This window comes from Struthio camelus, chromosome 7 (genome assembly GCF_040807025.1).
Source record: "Struthio camelus isolate bStrCam1 chromosome 7, bStrCam1.hap1, whole genome shotgun sequence".
Taxonomy (NCBI): domain Eukaryota; kingdom Metazoa; phylum Chordata; class Aves; order Struthioniformes; family Struthionidae; genus Struthio; species Struthio camelus.
This window is the reverse complement of record NC_090948.1, coordinates 9239625-9255545: the sequence shown is the minus strand read 5'-3', so window position 1 is coordinate 9255545 and position 15921 is coordinate 9239625. Positions and strand designations below refer to the sequence as shown.

The window sequence follows — 15921 nt, the reverse complement described above, 5'->3', positions numbered from 1 at the left end:
GGGACCTTACTTGTTTAGGGAATAAGAGGTAGTCAGATATGTTGCTCGTTGTAATCCCTCAAATGCTGCTATCTACAGGAACTGGTGTGCATCGGCCACATCAGTCCCCGCTATCTATAACTTCTCCTCCATGGAGAAAGCATAAGCGACGTCACTGATGCACAGTATTAGTTGAGGTGTTCTGAGCGCTGAGCATAGGTAACTGCCTCTTAAAAGACAGCATGTATGTTCTCTGACCCTTCACCTTTCTCTAACTACAGCACTTAACTTTGTCTCTTTCCTTGCTGTGATGTTGGTTCATCAGGACATTTGCCCTGCATTAATTGCATTCTTTGTGTTCAGTCCCACACAATCACTTCTAAGTTGTATCTCTGCCTTCATAAAACGTGCCTAAAGTACTCTTGCTTTATCTGAGATCTGTTTCCAGAATATCCTTTGCTACACATTCCTCACACTTAAAGTATTGCGTAATGTTTTTTTTTTTTTTCCTTCACCATGCTGGTGCAGACCGCACAAATCACCACAATTAAGGAGTTGGTTAAAAAGTTTTAGTTATATTCTTTTATTTAGGACTTTTCTCACTCTAGCAGTACTGTGTGTTACAATAGATACCAGTAGCACATGTACTTCTGTGTATTCTTCTGGAAATCTAATTGTCCTTTGACTGTATCACTTTGTAAAACAAAAATATTTTTAAATAATAATGAAAGACAGGAATCGTAAGTGTTGCCTGAATCAATGCCAAGTTTTAAATTAAATTATAAGCCTTGAATTGAAGTACAGTTAGGAAAAAATGGTAATTGTCCCGCATCTCAAAAGCAGTTGAGAAGTTTTTGAAAGACTTGAGCAAAATTGTCCTGTTTGAACAGAAACTAAGCATAGAATTAAAGGAGATTATGAACATATGACAATAGCTTCAAAATAATAACAGCTTTGGAATTTTAATTATAGTAATCATAAGTTGCTAGCACACCTGTCTTGTACATCTCCATATTATGAAATATTAGCACTATTTTACCTTTTCTAAGGATTTCTCTGTGAAAGCAGATGGAAAGACCTCAGAGGAGGACTATTTCCAAATATCCATATGATGCATTCATTCTGTAACAAAATTACTCCCGGTGTACTTGCCTGGCCTTAAATACAGTTCTCCTCTCCACATGGTGTAATAACAAGACCTCTTTTACCTGCTTAACTTCTTGTAGAAGTTTGCCCTGTTATCTCCGTAGGGGTAGTTCGGTTGTAGCTGGAGAGAGAGGTGGTTTTAATAGCAGGCATGGACTGGGCTAAAGGGACTTAAGCTGCCCTTCCCACTGGCACAAGCTGGTGTGTTTCTGCGTCACCTGGCAGTGACGGCTGTGACCCTGCTGCTCCAGCACTCGTCCCAGGCACGCAGGAAGGGTCAGGAGTCTGTGGGAAGAGTCCCGCTGACTTCTCTGGAACCACGACTCAAATCTTTCCTTTTTTTTTCTGGTATATTTAAGGAATAAAGAAACAAATCTGAAAACTCGGTTATGATATATCAGGCCATTGAAAGATGCTTTCTGAGTGACGCACATGCGTCACAAAGTCTACCAAGAATGAAGAATGGTTTAATTGCTGAAGAGGCTGGGGCTGGCATTTAGTAACCGCTGCTGGTTTTGTGCTGTTGATCTAACCACAGGAATTAGCAGTGGGTTCCTGTTTTTCACTGTTGCTGAACAGGGAAGCACTGATTTGAGCGGCTGCCCACAGGAGGGGGGAAATGAAACAGGCTAGAGTGTTGAATGAGTACAGTGTGTGTCATTTTATGGCTGACTGGTATTGTGATACACTATCTTTTAAGACCTATAGAAGTCCTGTCTTGTAGTTAACTATTGAAAGCAAATAACCAGAAGGAAAGTATGCATGGCTGATAACTTATTGTGGGATGCAGTGTAATGCAGACTGCCTTAGTTACAATGGTAGCTAATAAAGGAATGTTTGTTTAGAATATTTTACAAAGCTTGGTTTCTATAGTAACAATCCTTATGAATACTTTCAACTTCAGAAATAACATCTGCTTGATGACTGATCTCAAATCTCAACTCTTATTTACTTAAATAAGATCCTACTCCTTCTGCTTATTGTATTAGCCAGTGGTGTTTCATATGGGGCATTTATTTCCATGGAAAGAGGAACAATGTTGTGGACTATAAGCCTGGGAAAGATGAGGGGAAAGGGAGAGAACAGGGAAGAGGAATCAGAAAAAGACGATTTTGTGAAATGCAAGGCTTGCCCCATTAATCTAATAGTAGTCATTTCTAAAAAAGTTAAAGGGTACTTATAATTTAAAAAGTAAATATATTCTGTCCCGTTGACTGAAGTACAGAATAAGCATTCCTTTGTTTTACTGTTGGCAATGGATTAAACTCTATTTAGAAAACTAGGGGAAGAGAAATCATTTGGTTAGAGATATGAAAAATATATGAGATTGAGTACAAAGCTTCACGGAATGTGAGGATTTGAAGCGAACTACAATGAAAAGTTCAGAGTGCTGGGGATTTTCAAGCAAACTTACTTTTTGAGAAAGATGGTCAGTTTGCAGTGAAAACGATCTGTCATTTGAAGAAATGTTCTAAGCATCATTGCTGGCAACTGTGGGGTTTTACAATGTGAAATTTAAGGTGAGGACATTTCATGAAACAAAATGACAAGCTTTCTCTACTTTCCTGGCTGTTGTTTTCATTAGTGGTGTCTGTATACTGCCTTCTTGAAGAAAATAAAACTATAAAATAATTACTCGTCCCTTGCTGTGTCCTAGGAAATGCGAATGGAACACAAGCACAAGCAGAACTGGACTATAGAAACGTATATCACACGCTAGCTACTCATTTTTGGTTAGGTCCAGCGGCTAAGCGTGCTTGGAATATAGTAGTTTTGAAAAAAATAACACTTTACTACAGTAATGTAGTATATTCTACTGCAATGTACTGTACATTCATGCAATAGATAAATGATATTATAAAGGAGCCTGATACAAATTTGATACCAGCCCCAAGTACCTGAAATTTCAGTGTAGTAATCCAAGTTCAGCAAATACTTTATACAGTAGATCTTTGCAGATTTAATAAAAATGATGCAGGTTTTATAATATTTCAAAGAATTGATCTTTGCATTTTTCCAATTTTATTATATTAAAAATACCTCAAATTTTTAAAAAGTATTCCATCAGTTATCATGTTAAGCTAACATGAGTAATGTACGTGAATAATTTCATTCATGTGAGTAATCCTGTTTGTTTTAATGAAACAGCTTCACCAAGCACTGATTCTCATGTGTCTATTTATGTGTAGGTTTAGATCCTGTAAGAGAAAGTCATTTCTTTTGCATTTTCAGCGAAGTTCCTAATATTTTTGTGACCACTATAAATACTGACAATCTTGACGGGTAGCAATGTTGGAAAGTAACATTTACTGGTAATACTTAAGTTTGAGTTTAGTTGCAGGATTTTTCAAGGAAGCTATTGGGAAATTAACAGTTTATTGTCAGATTTCGAGCTGGTATAAATCAGTTCTATTATAGTTCAGTTGTTATCTATATTTTGTGCTAATTTAGACAGCTGAGGATTATCTCATGGATATTTACGATTTGAATTCATAGAACTCAAGTGCAAAAATGTACCCAATTATGCTTTCAAGCTGGTGAATGGGCCAGAGGAGGTAAGGAAGGCTCTCAGGAGAGGAGAGCGAGAGATGCGTCTTGCGACATCTCTAAAAAGGTCTGGCTTCTGTTTTCACTGTCGGGTCAGACTGCCCTCTTGCTTTTCACCTCTTTGGCAGCTACTGCTGACGACACTGCTAGTCAGTTTAACCCACGCTGCTACTACTATCTAATGCAGCAAAATCCCCTTTGCTCCCATCACAAACTTTTTCTTTGTTTCCTTGAGACAGAGGAGTCTCTTCCTGTTCCTTCCTTCTGCTGCTGAAGCTGCTATGATCTCACCCACGATATCATACCATACATAGTCACTAGTATGAGAACTGCTATAGAATCATGAATCGTAAATAGCAAGATTATTTGTTTTAGAATATTTTTGGTCATGGTGTACACGTTTTATAGCTGTCCTTGGACAAGGACAATCCAGGTAAAAGCTACATCATAGTTCCAGACTTCTGGTTCGTGTCTTCCCTGCATTCAGTCGGCTGTGATCTGTGGAAGTTGTCATGATAGAAAGTCATTTGTTATTCTGGTGCCATTAGCATTTTTTCTGCATTAAGAATATTGCCAAGTTCTCAATTTAATCTCTTCTGCTGACAGTTAGTTTTCACAAAATGTCTTGATTTAGTTCTCTTTATTATTATTACAGTTCCAGGTATAAATGTTTTAATTTACTATTCACTAGACATATTGCATGTGACCAGGAGTGACAAAAGAACATTAAAAGACAGGACTGTAGAAAAGTGTGTTTTGGGTGACGTGATATGCTATATTTTCTTTCTCGTTTTGGAGGAAATACAAAAGCAGCCCAATAATTTCAGAGTGCTTGCCTACCGACCTTCTCCTCCCCCGCCCCCCCACCCCCAAGTCTGGCATAGATTCCTGAAATAATAGTCAAACCTTATTTCGGATGGTTCCAGGATGCTGCACGTCTTCAGGAGTGAGATCTGTGTGTTCACGTAAGGCACATACTGTTCAGGACTTTCTGTCCCACTGTAGCAACGGCAGATTGAAATTTGATGATCTATCCTGAGCAAAGGACCGAGTTTTTCTGCCTCATGACCGTTTCGGAAATCTGTAGCTGACTCGGTTTGCTTTTGCTCCCAAAGTAAGTAAACTGTGCTGTGCTTATCATTAGCACAGCATTCCCCTGTTGCCTTCCAGCACAGCCACCCACGTGAGCCTGCAAGATAAAGCAGAGTTTGTACTGCACCTAGTACTTCCTCTTTCCCACACGGAAAAAACAGTAGAGGCTTTGGAGGGACCATGTCCTCTTCTGCCAGGCACTCATCAGTAAAGTAACCTACTCTAAATATATGGGAGTGACAAGTTGGTCTTAGGTGATAGCCCCAAGTAATAGTAATAACAGTAATTTGTCAGCACTAAAATGTTAAGTTTTCATAGAAATTAGTCTTTCAGGTTGAATTGTGAAGGAATAACAAAATTCTCCCCTTATTTTTCATTTCTGTTCCTTGGAGATCCAATGGATGTACTCGTTTGGGAAACAAATGTCCATTAGCATCACTTTACTGCACAGCACCACTTTAACTTACAGAATTTGGAATGGCAAGAGGAAGAGTTTGCAGGAAAGTCTCTGGGGATACGTGATGCTTGGTATATGTCACAGACACAGGATCTCAGATGCTTTTCCCAACAGGATCTAGCTAACAGCTGCCAAGATAAATTTCTTTTCACTGACTGGACAGCAGTGTTGCCAGCCTTTAATCAGGCTGATACAGCTTAATAGGAGAATGTTCTGGAGGCTCTTGGGAACACATCTGGCAGTAACCCAGTGCAACTACAGCACCCGCCATCCTCTGGGAGTTGTGTCCAATATTTTCCAGATTGACCTGAAATTACCCTTACTCCTGGGCAAGATGTAAAAGTAAAGTCAAGTTTATTTAACATTATGAAGAGCTAGGAGACATACATGTGCGCATACATGGACACACAAAAAAAGAAAGGAAATGCAGCATGCCTTGCAGCTACCTAATATTTTGATTTAGCTTCAATGTCTTGTGTCCTATTCAGACGACCAGTTGTGAAAGTCAGACAAAGTGTACGATGATTTACAGTACTGTCAGAGTTCAGAGAAACCACAGTCTCTAGGCAGTGGGATGCCTGGCTGAACGCGAACCCTGACTTGGGATTCTTTCTGGAAACCCTGTTGAGAATAAATGCAACTGTAGCTGTTTCTTGTGGCTTAATCTTAATAATTCAGTTTTAATCAGGGTGCCAATTCATAACTCTCTTGCTAATGAAATGCTATCTGACGCAGCATTAGTTTTTGATAAGTTAAGGCCCTTTTAAAATGCAGTCTTTTTCTAGAAGAAGTGAGACAGCATAACTGACTTTGTTGCAAAAAATATAGTTCATGTAATAGTTTGGCTCTTCTAAGCAAGCATAAACCCTTTCAAATTAATACGTAATTTCAACATCAGTACATCACCTTTGGTAACTGACAGCCACATGCTAATGAGAAAGGCTGCATTCTTTTTTGCAACCTTATCATTAGGTATTGATATAGTTGAGATTTAAAGGTAAGACAATAAACGTAAGCATAACGATGCGTTTGGATCACTGCCACCATAATCACAGCTTGGTAGTCACAGAGCATTTTTTTATTGTTTAATTCTCACTCTTTTCCGTGTGGGAAATAGTTTGTCAATATGTTTTAAGAGCTCCATAAATATTTTGAAACAAGAAAATTAACTTGAGAATTATATTTTGGTGCAAAAGTGCTTTAGAAAGATCATTGACTATGAAAAAGCTCTCGTAAGCACTACAGTAATTTCTGTTAGGTGCCATTATATGTCTGTAATCCTATTGGCCTCCGCTCCATTACATACTATAGAAATTTTCAGAGAAAACTGGTGATTCTGAAGGTAAGGTAGTGGTGGTAGAACCCTAGGGATAAATCAGCACTGGCTGGATGACTCAGTTGCAGAAGCAAGGCCATGTCCTCCTCTAGTCTCTTTTAAGATAGGTGAAAAGAATTTTAAGATGCTCCAGAACATGTTCTCCTGCTTTTAGTGCTGTGGGAAAGTGGATAAATACCTCGTATGGGTTAGTTGGACCTAATTAATTAAAGTTATAAATCACTGAGAAATCCTCAGGCAAAAGAAGCTGCAGTGTAGAAGTGCAAAGTGTTGATGACGGGCTCTGTGCCATTCTTGGAGGTTAGGCTGAAGTAAAGTGTTCCACTCGCTAATTGCATGAGAGAGGAACTTTACGGAGTGGATTAAATGAAAATCATTAGTGGATGCTTATAATCACAGTAAAACTCTAGGGTCCTATGGAGGCTTGGTGTTTCCTATGCCAGCTGCAAAACAACATTCAGAACTCTGGCCTAGCTTAGGTTTTCTGTTGCACTATTTCCTGAAGTATATTTCTCCTGGCACTGGTGAAAGCCTTTTTTCCATTGCAGTCACACTAAGACTTAAATTAGTCATTGAATAAGTTTATAGAAAAGAATTGTCAAAACTTTTGGGTGGATACTTTTGGATACTCAAAAGTATGTTAATAAATGTTAATGTCTACCCAGTATTTAGAATAGCAATGTAGTATAACAGTAGTCTAAGAAAACAGAGCTACTGATTATAGTCTTTTTTTCTTTCTGAGACATCACCTTTGTTTCAGCATGGAGGAAAAAGTGCCGAGCTTCTCTTAGGGTAGCACTGAGTCTTTTACAGGCAAAAAGTCACTTGGTAAAAGAATAGGAAAACCACAATGATTCCTTCTTCCATGAAGAATGGAGCTACCTCTGTCTTCAATTGAGTTTTAAAAGAAGGTGGCCGTGACTGTATTGTAAAGCCTAATTTGGTACACGTGTTTTGAAAACACCTACCGAATCAAGCTCTGCATCCAAGTGAGCTGAAGGAACGTAAGTGAATCCTGAACAGGTGTAAAGGAGAGGTTAGGGTGTGTCTGGCCAGGTAGAGAAGAGCTTCACTGATTGGGAATATTTTAATATTGAAGCTAAGACATTTATGGGTTTTGATTATGTATATAAGTATCTAAAGTGGGCCAAAATCCAATTTAGGTACTCAAGTCCTTTTCTGAATCTGAGATTTGGTTATCACAAATGCATCAAAAAACCGGGGGAAAAAAACAATTCAGGAAAAGAACCTGAAGATAAGAGAAAATGATGTGAGTACTTGTAATATAAAAGTCTAAATGTTACCTTTCCTTCTTTTCTTTATTCCTTACCTCTTCAGAAAACACAGATAGCCTTTTATTTCTCATTTTCTTTTCTCTCCTCTAAAGTCTTGCACATTGAACTTCAGAAAGGTGGCTATTTACATTCTGAATATTAATCATGTTGTAATAGCATATTTGATTGCTTATTTGCCAAGCCATCCACCTTAGTTTGTTTGTAATTCACCAGATTTATTCAGTTTTAATGATATGATTAAAAACTAAGTTTAAATCATTATCATTTATTACTAAAAGAAAAAGAATAAGTCAAACTTTTTTAAAAAGAAGAGATGATGTTTTGTTTATAATGAATTCTCATAAGTAGTACTAAAACCATTTTTTTAAGGAAACATTAGTGATTAATGCATAGCTGTTTTCATTTTAATACTTGATTTATATATCAGATCTATATTTGTGCACACTGTCAAACTTTATTCTGTTCTTGTCAAAATACTTATTACTGCTGACAGGTGTAACATGCCCACATTAATCCTTAATTCCTTGATTCAATTTTCTAATTGCTTTTTTGGCATGAGATTGGAGCCATTTAGTCTTACGTGGTCTATTTGTCTTATGGTATAATAATGCACTTTTAAAAATTGGATGCACCTAGAATGCTGAACAGAAAAAAATATATATATTACTAAGTACTGAAAATCTGAAGTTCTGTAGCAGTTCAGTAAGATACCTCTTCTTGGAATACAGATTGATCCAAAACCTTTTACACTTTTCGTCTCCCTTGATTCATAATATTAAGAAATAGTTTCATTGATAGTCAGATAAGAAGAGATGCTAAAGTTTCAGTACATTTTCCCCCTAAGAGGTTCCAAGCTCTTATAGCAATCAATGAACAGCATCTTTCTCGTCATTATTTCCTCCCACTCTTCTTGCCTCTTTACTGCTGCTGTTTTTGTTGCCCATCCTGCCCAGTAAGGATGGCCAAATACAGCTTCTTTCTTTTTCCTGGGCTGGACTCTTAAAGCTGCTCATTCAGGTTATTCCTAAACTGCCAAATCGACACAATGTAAGATTGTTTGTTTTTGTTTTTTAATAAATTTAGCTTTTTAAACGAAATATAAACCTATTTTGCTACCTTCTTGTCATTATGAAGCAGATTGTGCTAAGTTACTCAGTTATAGGAACGGACCAGAGACGAATGAAGAATCTTCCCAAAGCTCATTAGTCCCTCTCAAGCTCATTCAGGCAACTGAACTTTAGCGAGACCTTTGTAGTACTTTCCAAAACTTTTCTTAGATAGAGAGCGCCTTTTCTCCGATAAAATGTAGGAAGACTTCTTCTTGTACTTGTTTTTGTGAATGAGTAAATGACTCTCTGAATTTACATTTAAAATTTGGATAAAGCTTTATTTTTTTCTTTTGCTCTCTGTTTTAATGCCTACTCTTTCTACTTAGTTCTTCTTTCTACTTCAGATTTGATTTTCTTTTTTCATTAGCAGTTATATTATCTGCTCTTTGACCTTTTTGTTCCTTTGTGGTTCCCTTCCACTTTCTCTTTCACCTTCCCATCTCTTGCTGTCTTAGTTTGTGCAAACAAGAGGAGTAGAAGGTTATGTAATAAGAGAAATGTTTGTTTATTGTGACTTTCACTGATAAAGTTTTATTAACTCTGTGATTGTCATTTGTGCTTTTTGGCAAAACATAATTCACTTCTTTCTGTACAAGGGGGAAAAAAAGACAATTCTAGCAAGTAAATCATGGTAGCTAAGTGCTTTGGGCAAGCAAACACGTACCTTATCTCTTCCAAAAAACCTGTGGAAAATACGTGATAAATGGCACATTTCAGCGAACATGTTATTACACTGTGAAATAACTTTGATACATGGTTATGTATTTATCTTTAAACAACTGACAAACCTCAGGGTATCTAAATTATCATCATTTGCTCTATGCTTCTGTGGTTTTTCGCTAGTGAATCTGAATGATATATGGTAAGATAATGCTTCTGCTCTTTTAGGCATAATGTTCTATGAAAAGCCATTAGTTTCAAAGCACAAACAGAAAATTCTTACTGTATCTGAGTTTTGGATGAGATCCTCTGAAAAAGTGTTTATCAAAAATATAATTTCCTCCAATTATGTTTTGAAAAGTATACGCTTTAAACAGACAAGGACAGGGCCTGTTAATGAAAGGTTTTACATTACACTGCAACAGAAAATATCATCATTTTGATTTATAGTCAAGTAATTATTCATCAAATTAAAAGGCATAATGGTAAATTTGTTCCTTTCAGTTGTGTGTCTGCATAAATAGTATTCTGAATTACCTTGTAAAATGAAGACTTCATTTTTCTTCTCTTTCTAAATAAAAAGGAGTCACAGCGTGTTTTATCTGCCTTTGTGACAAGTAGATCAGGGGAGATGACTTAAGTCCTCTGTTACTTGCATTAATAATACTAATTCTTTTAATTGCAAATGCTGTATAAGGATTCAGGAATATAGTGGAAGGCGGTCTGTGATCCCCTCTGGAGATGTATTTATCTGTAAAATCTCTGCATGTTACTAGTGACTGCACCTGAATCACTGAATAGCCACCTCCACCCTTTCCTCACTGGAGGTTAAGAGTACCCAGTCTGCTCTGTCCTCAGCTGCTGTTGCGAGAACTTGCCTAGAGCTGGGAAGACTATTTTGCGTTCAAGATGCAGGAGAAAGGCCAATGCAGTGTGAAGTAGGAACTAAAAGTTTGACTAAAAGTATGACTTCACACTTGTCTTCCGTGTGCTTCTTCTTTCCTTCTATGTGTCTCAGATCTCTGATCTGTCCACGAGCAGTGCCACATATATGCAGTGGTCGTATGACAGAGGGAGTGGTCTCTGGCTGCTAAGGTAGTGCAATGTATGGGGCCTTTCCTTCAACGAGTCTCCCTAGAAGGCATGATGTCCTCACATGTAGCAGTACTGTGTCTTCCATCCTGTGACCGTAAGCACAGGCACCACTTGGACTGAGATCTCATGCACTGAGAAGTAAGCAGAGAGGTCCGCGTCACAGACTGCTGTCAGTGCTGGTGTTGTGTTACTCTATGCCTACGCTTGTCTAATTATATTTAAACAGCATAGGGCACAGACTAGCTGCTAGTTTAAGTGATCCTATCAAGACCCTTTTTTGTACTAAACAGTGTGATCAGAAGAAATTACCATTATTTTTATGTTGTTTTTTACATTGCCCTTCAGCATATATAACTCAAAGAAATGTTGATAAGAAAACTTTCTCAGACTATTTCTTTTCCTGTAAGCCACAGGAGCTACTTTTGTGCGAGTGTAGACAATATTGCTAATATAGAAACGGTTCTTCTTGTCCCCCCCCGCCCCTTTTCTGCATTACTTCTGATACAGAAGCATATCACCCAGCACTGACTGGCCCCGTGATCACAGATCCATGGAAGTCAGTACATATGCGGTAGCTTACACAAGCTCAGAATCTGTTCTCTTTTATCCGTTGCTGCTGGCCAACATTAGGCCTTTGCATTGCAAAAGAAATACATTAAATGCTACAGATGCAGTGCACTCTGTTCAATCAGTATTTCTCATGTTGTTTGTTAAAAGGTGATTGTTATTAGTTGAAGGTCTTTGGGGTTTTAGCTTTTCTATTTCGTTGTTTGGTAAGGTTTTAATGACTTTAAATTGTCATTTGCTCTGTCAGGTCAATTATAGTTAGTGACGTTCTTCACCTAAGCTATTTTAATGCTATTGCCTCAAATGCGTCTACCAAAATGCATCTCAAATATAGCCATGTAGTAAAAATAAGTATACTTATCTATTGGCTGATTTTTTGTAGCATTCTCTGTATCCTCATTTTCACTGAGCACTAATAAATGGCAATTACTTGGAGACAGAAAAAAAGAAATTGATAATTGCTTTACATGATAGAAGAGCCTTTTTTTTCTTTTTATTGAGTACTTTGGAATGTATTTTTAACTTGGCTAAACTATCATTTTCTTAGCTTATTTGAATCAGTTGACGTTTATGTATACTTTGCATTTTGCATGTAAATGGAAAGTTTTATGGCTTTGAATTTTGAATCAAAACGCCAAACTTATTTTGCCTTGGAACATGATAGACATTATAAAAATTTGCAAACAAGAAAGAGAAACAAATGCTTATGCTGATTTTGACCTAATGCTTTCAGAAATAACTTCAGTTGACTCTCAAAAGTGAAAATCCTATCTCTTAGTGCACACAAAAGAGGGAAGCATTATAAATTCTAATATTAGAAACTTATATTCTATGGGTTTGTAGGCTGCTCTGCTTTCTTGCAGCTTCAAGGCTCCCGAGTCTCGGTAACTTGAGAACAGTATGGCAGCAACCATGTAGTCAAAACACAACTGCAACTTAAAAGGTTGATGTAGCTATAAGAGAGAGATGCGTTGTAACAGCCGATACCTACTGCCAGCAAAAATACTGTTATCATAGTTTTATGTGAGGCAAACTAAGTCACTAATTGAACGGGCAACATTTACAGGAAGATTCTATGTTTATTTAAATATAGTAAGAATGCATCTGTTGTCTGTGTATGCAAAAAATATTCAAGAAGGACCTGCCTTAAAGAGTTTATTTGCTTATCAGGGCAGATACAGAGAAGGCCACCTTACTGTTCAGGGAAACATAAAAAGGATTGAATATCTTTATATCTTTAGATATTTACTTACTACTGTGTGCATGTCCATCATTCATTTTGTCTGTGGTAATGATGAACAGTATTGTTTTACAGTGGTAAAAATGAATCTCTTCAAAAGATAGGAATAAAAGCCCCAAAGGTTGACTGGGTCTCATTTTATGTTTTTGACATTAAGAGGGCTAGGTAACAGATGGCTATTGGGACAAAAGTCTTTCACAGATTTTTCTTATCCATAGAATACAGGAAAACTATGCTACTCACAGATACCACTGTGTGTACCAAAAAAGTATTGCCATTTTCTAAGCTTAATAAGTTCATATCACTAAATTTAGCGAGCTATAAAACAGCAAGTATAATTTTGTTGTCTTTATGATCATTTCATTTTTTCTGTTTGATTAGGTTTGCTGCGTGGGCTGTTAAAGCCCATTTTTAAGTCAATTAACATGGGAAGGACAATCTGCTTAAATGTGAAGAACTAATTGGGAAAAATAGCTTTATACAGTTACAGTGATCCTTAAAATATATTAAAGAGATATAAGTAAAAATGTAATGGAAGTCTATCAGATATTACAGAAGTACGTTCCTTTTCCAGGGTGCTCCTAAACCAATTGCCATTGAGCCATGTTCAGGAAACAAAGCAGCAGTCCTCACAGTCTTTTTATGTCTACCAAGAGGATCATCAGGAGTCCCACCCCCGGGTCAGTCAGGTAAGGCTCTTGTCAATGATCATGTCTACCTTCATGCGATGCAGTCTGCTTGGGCAATCACACCCACGCAGAACCATTATTAGTAGCACAGCATATGACTACAAGGCGCTGCTTAGACAAGTTCCTTTTAAGTTCAGGGCCAGTAAAGAATTTTCAGTTGGAATTGAGTGTGGTATCCAAATAAAAAAAGTCCAGTGATCAAAATAGGCTGGTGTACCATGGCGTCTCATCAGCACTTCCTGAAGCAGTGTGCATGCATATCAACACACTTCAAACCTGTCTTCCAGGACTGTGCAGCCACAGAGGTGGGCTGCTTTTTTTTTTTCCCCCACCACTGACTTCTACAGTTCCGTTGCTGTAAATGATGCTGTATGGGGAGTACCAGTGAGCGTTTTCAATATAAGTTCGTGTTCAGTGCACCATCTTCTAGTGAAGTTCCTTTGCTCCAAGAGAAATGAATCCCAATGCTGTGCTGTTCAGGAAAGTGGAGTGCTTTGCCTTTTCGGATAAGTCTGTCAACACCTTTCAGTTACAATATTAACAATTTCCAGAATGCCTGTTGGATGAAATCTGGGATTGTTTGGATTAACAGGTCTGCTTCATTAGGAAGGTGTTCACTTTGTGAAGTATCCCAGCTCATTTTAAAGCAGTTACTGGGAGTACTTCTCAACTCTACCTTAGCTGATTTATGCTAGATTGTTGTAAAAATTATTACAGCCCTTCTCATAAAATATCTCCTAAACAGGAGGTATCTAAATATACTGTTTTAATCCTTTAAATAATATATATAACAATATGATGCAAAATGGTCGAGATAGCAAAGTTTAGACAGCAATCTGGCACTGTACAGATGAGCAGTTTGCTATTTCAGAATTCGCTGGGGCGGTTTCCAAAATGAACACCTTTCTAATGAATAGCAAGTTGTATGGTACGTGCCCAAAATACTCCGGTAAGCCAGGAAATATGCTTTAAGGGTAACTTTTATTATTAAGAGCCAAACAGATATCCTTTTAACCTTCAAAAATCCATTTAAGAGATTAAAAAGTATTGAGTAATGATGATGGGGGCAAACTTGGTGACTTATGTTGGAAACATGCTCAAATGAATGTTCTTTCTTCTCCTTTTGGCCCGATGACTATCTGTCATTTATTTGTTGCGGTTTTTCTCTGATTCCTAAGATGAGGATTTAGTTCTTAACATGCTGTTTATGGGTTAGAATATCATTTCCAGAAGTGCCATGAAAATAGAAGTGTTACTGATGCTTTGTCAAATACATTTCTTGGAAGAAATACATAAATGAAAGTGCTCTGAAGAGAGCAATGAAGGAGGAAAGATATCTGGAGTATTCCCTGTTCATGTTTTAAGGAAATGAAAAAATAACAAAGGTGTTTATCGTCTTACAACAAAGAAAAACATTATGAAAGGAAATTAAAAGTAATTGCTGAAATTGAAGCTTAAAATGTTTTTTCTGTTGTTTTCAAATCTACCTGCAGCGCATTTTTCTGAAGTAAACATGTTTTTGTCTAGTTATTTCATAAGCAGCTCTTATTTACTATTTACATTTTTTGAAAAGTAAATGTTGTGCTTTACTGTATGTAAGACATGGAGAGAATAAGGTTTTCCAAACAGGAACTGGGTTCAACAACAGAACAGAAGTGTCATTTTGAGTGTTTCTCACTAGGTCAGAGTATACACCTCTTTTTTTACATTCGTTACCTTCTTCTGTTTTGCTCTATTTTATTACTTTGCCTTCCGTTGGCTTCCCAGGCATATATTTCAAATCTTATTCCTACATTTCTTATTAAATCTATGCCAACCATTTAATGTTTAGAAATATCTAAAATTTTTTTGTCCCTTCAGTAGCTTTCATTTCGTTCAGGGTCAAAAGCAGAATGCTTGAGATGTGCAGCCATGCTGATTCAACCATTAGATTATATGACTGTAATCATTTTTCTTAAGTATAATGAATTTTGGTACTCATGGACTGCTTTCACTGTATGTAACCATGCATAGTCTAGAAGCTATTATACGAGTTTGTTGGCATACTTGTAGCTCTACTAATTCACTTGATTCCTATCCTGCAGCACTACCTGCTGCTTCTTTCCTGAGCTTCCTGGGAGCAGATGCTACCGGCTGTGCCGAGTTGTTTGAAATGATAGGGAAGCTCTGTGCTGCTGACATATGTTTGCTGTGTAGTTGGTTTCCCTTATGACCTAAGCTAGGTTAAAACAATGATATTTAAGTTGATGGAAAGAGTGTGTTCAGTAATTATGCCTTGCCAAGTAATTTTAGACAGCTGTATTATTTGCATATAACCATTTTGAAGCTCATTGGGATCATTCTAGGATAAAACTGACAGTGAATCAAACATATTTGTTTAAGTGATAAAATATGTCAATGATACTGATTCTCAGTTTAGAGAATGAGAGACAGTGGGTTTCATTTCTTCTACATGTGTGTGAGAAATACAAAGAGAAAATACATGTTCTGTTCTGCATACCATTCTCTCCAAAATACAAGAAAGCTAATTCTTTTCAAAGATAACTAGCCAAAACTTTTCTGAAATTGTTAGAGTGGTATCCCTATTTTTTTAAGGTCAGAATTTGATCAGAAGTGAATTTTACTTGTTTCTAAGCTTATCTTAACAAATATTTTGTTGAAAAGCTCTCTCTCTGAATATTTAAATAAGAATCCAATGTAAAGATAAGT

General features: G+C 37.1%; 1 protein-coding gene across 2 annotated transcripts in view; it reads left to right on the top strand.

The window, feature by feature from the left end:
* Nucleotides 1-15921, top strand: part of ATRNL1 (attractin like 1) — a 542042-nt gene that overhangs the window by 468589 nt on the left and 57532 nt on the right. For both annotated transcript variants that reach the window (XM_068951630.1, XM_068951631.1), the window contains one exon: nucleotides 13098-13212. In XM_068951630.1, coding sequence (XP_068807731.1) covers nucleotides 13098-13212 — 115 coding nt within the window. The remainder of the gene's footprint in view (nucleotides 1-13097; nucleotides 13213-15921) is intronic.